General features: G+C 50.1%; 1 protein-coding gene across 1 annotated transcript in view; it reads left to right on the forward strand.

Annotated features, from left to right (window-relative positions):
* Nucleotides 1-2994: 2994 nt before the first annotated feature.
* Nucleotides 2995-8273, forward strand: part of daw1 (dynein assembly factor with WDR repeat domains 1) — a gene marked incomplete at its 5' end in the record, with an annotated part of 18561 nt that continues 13282 nt past the window's right edge. The window contains 7 exons of the mRNA XM_084442306.1: nt 2995-3034; nt 3648-3720; nt 3924-4068; nt 6549-6607; nt 6793-6915; nt 7015-7114; nt 7200-7307. Coding sequence (XP_084298432.1) covers nt 2995-3034; nt 3648-3720; nt 3924-4068; nt 6549-6607; nt 6793-6915; nt 7015-7114; nt 7200-7307 — 648 coding nt within the window. The remainder of the gene's footprint in view (nt 3035-3647; nt 3721-3923; nt 4069-6548; nt 6608-6792; nt 6916-7014; nt 7115-7199; nt 7308-8273) is intronic.

Raw genomic sequence — 8273 nt, forward strand, 5'->3', positions numbered from 1 at the left:
CTTTGTTGACTATAGTGGCAGCGCTGTTCCTAGTGGACGGTTTACCTGTCCAGGTGGTTCTGGGAAGCTCTGCCTGGCCTGTTCCCAAATGGAAGTCGCCTGTTTGTGTTTATGTGAGTTGCATCACCAGTCTGTTAATCAGCAACCTGCTCAAAGGGCACTGCAGCCGGCATTCACTTCTTGCCGAGATGCCCTGTGCACTGAATAAAACAGGAAGAAATCTTTAACAAGCCAGAACATAAAAGCTGGAGACTTATCTTTTTGCACGTGTCTGAAATGGTAATCAAACTAAGCAATGTGTTATCCAACTTTGAGTATACAACTTTTTGATTGTGAATACATTGTAAATATGTTATACTGGACATTCTGACCACCATTATTTTACTATGAGGAAACTGTGGCAGTTAGTTTTCTGTAGTTTGAACTGGTGTGCTGAAAGCACCTGGGTCCAGCAGACTCTGGAGTAGTAGGGCCCTCGCCGTCCCTGTGCCTCCCTCAGACCAGGAACAGAACAAAGATGGCGGTGTAGTAGCTGCCATAGATGAATAACATAGATTTATTTGAATCATAGTTGGTTAGATTGGATTTCTGGAGATCTCCAAATGCAGTGGTAACTATCTACCAGCAGGTGTCACTCTTAGACAGACACATATGGAGTAGTCTGTCCAGGTAGATGCATGTTGACATACAGTAGGCCTACCTGAGTCACTCAGTCCAGCCCAGAGAGCAGTTTAATTGACAAAGATGGCTGTCATAATTGTCCGCAGCAAGAGGGCAGTGAAGGTGTTGATCCCAAATGTTAAGGTGCAGCTCTCCATGGAGAGGTTGGATGCTATCTGAAATCTAGAAAGTTTAGAAGATGAGAATATTTGAGTGTATGACTATTATTTAAAACAAATATATTTTAACATCATGCAAATGTAGCATAGCTCATCCCGGTCTGAACCCTAGCGTTGTTGAGAGCTGACGTTGTGATTGTGATGAGCAGCATGTAGGAGGCCTTGGATATGACAGCCAGTGTAGCAGGCCCAGGTATTACTAGTGCAACTCATCAAAAACCATGGTCAAAAACACACCCCAGTCCCCACTGCTGAGAACAACCCTAGAACCCCCCCCCCCCCCCCCACACACACACACACACACACACACATCCCGGGTCACCTCCATGTGGCCCACAGAGCAGGCTGCAGCTGTACCCGGGCCAGGGGAGGATATGACTGATTTACTGCCTGCTCCTATAGGACAATCACTCCAGCCAGGCTCTCCATCTAAATCCATTAGCTTCTCCCACAATAACATCTATATTCCTGAACACAAGCACACTGATCAGTGTGAACCTTATGCACACACATGCACTGGCTCTTCTCCACAAGCGTGTTCTGTCACGTCCTGGCGATTAGCGATAATCAGAGACCAAACATTACCCGCTAAGTCTATCACCTCGATGGAGCCAATTACCCTTCTGCAACCACGCTGATCCAACTCTGACCAAAGCCAGTAAAACCAGGAAACGACTTTTCCGGATCCCTCTGACAGCCGATCGATACACATTATCCAACACATTCACTATCCCATCTGAACAAGAGTGTGAGACCAACATGCTGCTGTTTTATATCACAGGTTTATAACATTATTTATTTACATCGTAAATGTTTTTTGTGAACACAAGTGTCTTAGCTATTAGTGCACAGGCAGCCTCTACCCTTCCACTGACAGAGGAGTTTCTGGAAGGTTCTGTGTGTTCCCACGTCAGCTGGAAGCAGGTGAAAACCTGTCCGTTCCACCCAGGGCCGACGCCCACGGCGGGGACCCAGTAGACCGGACGCCAGGAGGAGCATGACTCTCTGAGACCCCCCTGCGCCCGCCTGCCCGCGCGGGCAACGCTGCTCCAGCTACGACAGCCAGCATCGCCCGCTGTCATCCCTGGACGCACGGAGCTCAGGACAGGCTGGCCATGCCAGTGGCCTGCTGGGATACCTACCTACCTATCTGCTGAAATGCCACTGTAGATGTAGGGGAAATAGGCCACGTCTGTGGAGGCCACCACAGCGGTCAGGCCTCGGGGGAGGAGCAGAGCAGGATGTGGGTGGTGACCAGGCCTCGGGGGAGGAGCAGAGCAGGATGTGGGTGGTGACCAGGCCTCGGGGGAGGAGCAGAGCAGGATGTGGGTGGTGACCAGGCCTCGGGGGAGGAGCAGAGCAGGATGTAGGTGTTGACCGGGGAGAGAGAGGGAGCTGGGACAGGTTCAGGGGGCGTGAAACTCAGGAGGTCCGTCACCAGGAATGCTGGGGAGAGGAGGGCTGGGGGTGAGGAGAGTCCATGTCATTTTGTCACCTGTGAAGAGGGTGGATTAATGGATGTCCATCTATTCAATAGTATACTAATGTGTGTGTGTGTGTGTGTGTGTGTGTGTGTGTGTGTGTGTGTGTGTGTGTGTGTGTGTGTGTGTGTGTCTGTCTTACCACTTCCTCTGACACATTCTTGTATGGCCCAATCAGACGTGGTGTCAGGAAGGACTCGGAGCAGGTTGACAGTTGTCAAAGAGCCGTAAAGAGAGGGCCCTGCTGTGGGATGGACCCAGCCGGAGCACTTCAGTTTGGCCCAGAAACCCGTCCTGCTGTCCTAGTGATCCCCGTTTCTGGTTCTGAACCACCTTGTCCACTGGACTGGAGTAAGCTACTACAGTAGGCTATGAGGTGGAACATTATACCAGCCAGTCGCTAATGGGCCCGTCTCCCTCTTGGAGATATCTGTGATGCAGCTGCCACGTGCAGCTGCCACTTTAGGCCTGAGTCCCACTAAGTACTTATAAAATGACAAGTTTACACCCGTCTCAGTTTTTTTTTCCAAGTCTTTTTTTCAACCCCATGCCCTAGTTATTGTGCTTAAATAATCAGCCAACTATAAAGGCTCTCTTTCGATTCTACGCATGCGTGTCTCTCCTCGGCCTGTTGTCATAGAAACGGTTTGTTGTCAGTCTGAACCGGAGGAGACATGAAACTCCGAAGATTCCTCGTCAGATATTATCCACCAGGTAACGTTCATAAAAGATTCCTTATCAGATATTATCCACTAGGTAACGTTCATAAAAGATTTCTATCAGATATTATCCACCAGCTAACGTTCATAAAATATTCCTTATTAGATATTATCCACCAGGTAACGTTCATACAAGTTAGACTTTGACTGTCTACATTGTAGCTAAGTTACTCTCAAACGTGTTCACATTATTGTATTTACCACTTGTATAAATGTACGTCAACGTTATACGACAGAAGCCAGCTAACGATAATAGCACTGGCTACAGTAGATGTTAGTATTCTTACTAGTAGGCCTACTAACGTTAGCTGTTATAGTATTTTACTATTACTGTTAGCTAACTTCACCCGCTATGTCTGCGGACTGAAGACGATGCAGACGCGAGGGAGCCCCTTGAAATGGGACTGTTAGTCACAGGAAGTTAAGAAGTAGCTGGCCCCATTTGTAGTGCTACGTAGGCAAGGAGAGGGGATAGAACTTGGCAGTTCCCAAATAATTCACTCTATAAAACATACTGTCTAATTCCAAGACTAAGCTAAATACGATTTCGATTGATACATTTCAAAATAGGTTCAATTCAGCAACGCCTCTGTGTTGATTTTTCTTAGGTATTATCCTGGAATATGAGAAAGGGGGGGAGCTGAGGACCAAATCCATTGACCTGCTGAATTTGTCTCCTGAGTGAGTAACTTGCCAGCCAGATAATGGCCCTGCAATGATATCACATTACTGTATCTGCATCTAATGATGCCGATGGTGTTTTGTGTATGCCTCATTAGAGCTAGTCTATAGATGGAGGACAGGATGTCCTTTAGCTTTCCCCTTGTGTTTATTTTGTCGATGCCCATTGCTGCCTCACTGTGGAGCGTCTCTCTCGTTAACAGGACCGACACAGAGCAGTTAGTGGCAGAGATAAGGCAGTCGGAGCCACTGATCACCACGTCACGGATCCATCAGGTGAAACTCCTGATCCAGCGACTGCAGGAGAAACTGGGTCAGCAGGACGATCACCGGTTCTACCTCTTCAAGGTGAGATCATGGGACACGTCCCTTGTCATTCACTTGTATTCCAAACGACCGAGGTCTTCCACTCATCCCCCTCCTGGATTCTGACTAGGCGGTAGGCGCTCAGGTCCGACTTAGTGAAGATGGTGGCTCCAGCTCGTGAGGGGGCGTATTTGTGGGTATTTGCTCTTCACTGTGATGTCGTTTAGCCCGCAGTCAATGCAGGGGGCGAAGAGCGTGGCCCTTTCTCTCCGCAAAGAAGAGGCCTGCTATGACAAGAGATGAGGAGGGCCTGATGACGCCTGCAGCCGGCCGCTGGTATTCCTCCATGGCTGCTCTCACGTATTCCTCCATGGCTGCTCTCACGTATTCCTCCATGGCTGCTCTCTCGTATTCCTCCATGGCTGCTCTCTTGTATTCCTCCATGGCTGCTCTCTCGTATTCCTCCATGGCTGCTCTCTCGTATTCCTCCATGGCTGCTCTCTCGTATTCCTCCATGGCTGCTCTCTCGGGACCTGACGGCTCGTACGGGCAGCCCGACGGCCGCGGCGCCCCAGGGAGCAGCTCTACGGCGGGGTCGCCGGGTCGATGGGGAGGCCAGGAGAAGGCCTGCGGTTGGCTAGCCTCGGGAGACCATCCTGATCTCGCGAGCTTATATTCAGTTTCACTCTGCAGATCAGTCTGGCCTTCCCCCTGTCTCCAATGATTATTGTGGGCGGGAGTACTTATAGACTAACTCCTTCAGCCAATCAGCGTAACAAAACTTTTTCTAAATCAAGTCACAGAGGGGGTTTGACTCCTCCACCCACAGGAGCGCACACAGAGGGTGTTTGACTCCTCCACCCACAGGAGCGCACACAGAGGGGGTTTGACTCCTCCACCCACAGGAGCGCACACAGAGGGGGTTTGACTCCTCCACCCACAGGAGCGCACACAGAGGGGGTTTGACTCCCCCACCCACAGGAGCGCACACAGAGGGGGTTTGACTCCTCCACCCACAGGAGCGCACACAGAGGGGGTTTGACTCCTCCACCCACAGGAGCGCACACAGAGGGGGTTTGACTCCTCCACCCACAGGAGCGCACACAGAGGGTGTTTGACTCCTCCACCCACAGGAGCGCACACAGAGGGGGTTTGACTCCTCCACCCAGAGGAGCGCACACAGAGGGGGTTTGACTCCCCCACCCACAGGAGCGCACACAGAGGGGGTTTGACTCCTCCACCCACAGGAGCGCACACAGAGGGGGTTTGACTCCTCCACCCACAGGAGCGCACACAGAGGGGGTTTGACTCCTCCACCCACAGGAGCTCACACAGAGGGGGTTTGACTCCTCCACCAGAGGGCGGCATTGGGCCGCTGACTTGGCAGAGAGCTGGGTTGTCCGGCTCACCAGGAGGACACCCACGCTACTGACGAGCCTGTTCTTCTGGCCGCCGGGGGAACGAGGCGAAGAAGTGACCAGCCTGGCCACAGTAGAGACCCCCTTCCTGGCGCTCTGAGGGGGGTGGGCCCAGCCATATGGGCTTCTCGTCAGTGGCAGCTGTAGCCAGAGCTCCCACTGATGTTGACGCAGGGCGGCGCGGTGTTTCAACTCTCCTCATAGACCCTCACGGCCATGACACGTTCGGAGACCGCGCCCACAAGTTGGGGGGAAACAGTGGAAGACAACATAGTCTTTTTCTTCTTTTCGTTTGCTGTGATTTTGATTTTGCAGAGGCTGTTTGTTTGAATTTCATAATATTTCTAGAATATTTAATCATAATCATAATCATAATCCGTTTATTGCCATGCAGTTTTCAACGTACCAGGAATTTGCTTTTGGTCGTGGTCCATAACATGGAGACATCATTGGACAGGGACAAGACAGGACAGAGCAAAGAGCGAGTACGCTAAGAAAAAGAACAACATACTAAAAGTAGTGCAGTCAGTGTATACTGTATACAGTGAGTATGCAGAGTGTTACGTGTATGTGTGTGCGGCGTGATGTGTGAGTGTGGTGCGCTTTATACAGTACATTCAGGTCATGTGCGAGTGTCTATCCTGTCTATTAAGGTGTTATTCATGACATATTTCACTATTACTGTTATCAAACGACTGCATGACGATACATTTTGCTGCATGATGCAATGAAAACAGACATAGTAATTAGCTCTCATTAGCTTATCATTACAAACACTGTATGTCCACTGGAAACAAATGTGAATGTCACTATCACTATAATATGAAAACGTCAATAATATTGTAAATATAGAAATAATCACAACAAACTATAATCTGAAAGATTTCTTGTTACATCTTGATGTGTGTATGAACCTGCAACATTTCAGATATGCATTCAGTGAAGAGGATTGGCCTGTTTCCTCTGCTTCACTGCTACAGGGCGCAGCTCCATTGGTGGGGCTGGTTATTGTGCCCTTGTGGATGTTACATGGTCAGATGTGAATTGACTGAATGCAGTCAAGTATATATCTCCTCAGAGTGGACTCTTCTGTTCGTTGTGCAGGCGCTGCAGGCCCACATCCTGCCTCTGACCAACGTTGCCTTCAATAAATCGGGGTCATGGTGAGTTCACCGGCTCTGCATGGAGATCTGCAGCTCCGGTCTGTGGCAAAAAAACCCGCGGGCGCTTTTTCGTATTCGTATTTCTATGGGGGAGCAGAAGTAATCAGTTTACACCCCCCCCCCGACACACACACACTCACACACACACCATCTCTCTCTTTGTTCCTCCGACTATCACCCTGCAGTTTCATCACCGGGAGCTACGACAGGACGTGCAAGCTATGGGACACGGCGTCGGGGGAGGAGCTGCACACTCTGGAGGGCCACAGGAACGTGGTGTACGCCATCGCGTTCAACAACCCCTACGGGTAATCAGCTCTCCTCCGGGGAGCCTCTCGCTCTCGTCCAAGGGCTCATTTCAGGCAGAGTTCAGAATCCTCTCTTTTTTTCCATCGTCCTCCACGCAGAGACAAGATTGCCACTGGTTCCTTTGATAAGACCTGCAAGCTGTGGAGCGCTGAGACCGGGAAGTGTTTCCATACCTTCCGAGGACACACTGCCGAAATAGTACGTGTGGTGTTCTCCTCTCTCAGAGCTTTGATTGCAGTTTTGTATGTGAATGACCTTTAATCTACATCTCTGCTGCCACTAGGTGTGCCTGGCCTTTAACCCCCAGAGCACGCTGGTGGCCACAGGCAGCATGGACACCACCGCCAAGCTGTGGGACGTCCAGACAGGAGAGGAGGTGGCCAGCCTGACAGTGAGTTATAACACTCTGTTCAGTTATAACACCCTGGACCTCTGACAGTTATAACACCCTGGACCTCTGACAGTTATAACACCCTGGACCTCTGACAGTTATAACACCCTGGACCTCTGACAGTTATAACACCCTGGACCTCTGACAGTTATAACACCCTGGACCTCTGACAGTTATAACACCCTGGACCCTTTAACAGTTATAACACCCTGGACCTCTGACAGTTATAACACCCTGGACCTCTGACAGTTATAACACCCTGGACCTCTAACAGTTATAACACCCTGGACCTCTGACAGTTATAACACCCTGGACCTCTGACAGTTATAACACCCTGGACCTCTGACAGTTATAACACCCTGGACCTCTAACAGTTATAACACCCTGGACCTCTAACAGTTATAACACCCTGGACCTCTGACAGTTATAACACCCTGGACCCTTTAACAGTTATAACACCCTGGACCTCTAACAGTCAGTTTCCTCTGTCTGTATTCAACTATTAATTAATGAATTCATGTATTCACTAATTTCCAAAGTGTAATGATTCATTGCGCTGCTGCTCTCCAGTGTGACTGAGTGAGCGTCGTGTGGCGGAGCAGCTGTAACACTTTAATAAGGCAGCTAATCACAAGCGCTCAGAGCTCTGGGAAGGAGCGTAGTGATGTCAAGCTGTGCTACGCAGGGGTACGCCGTGTTCCACGAGAAACCATCAGCTCCTCAAATCACTCCCACTCTACATGAGTCACGCCACAGAGTAGTGGGCTGAGCACAGAACCAGGAGTGTTCCACAGAGTAGCGAGCTGAGCACAGAACCAGGAGTGTTCCACAGAGTAGCGAGCTGAGCAGACAACCAGGAGTGTTCCACAGAGTAGCGGGCTGAGCACAGAACCAGGAGTGTTCCACATAGTAGTGAGCTTAGCACAGAACCAGGAGTGTTCCACAGAGTAGCGAGCTTAGCACAGA

Source organism: Borostomias antarcticus (assembly GCF_949987555.1).
Source record: "Borostomias antarcticus genome assembly, chromosome: 1".
NCBI classification, from domain to species: domain Eukaryota; kingdom Metazoa; phylum Chordata; class Actinopteri; order Stomiiformes; family Stomiidae; genus Borostomias; species Borostomias antarcticus.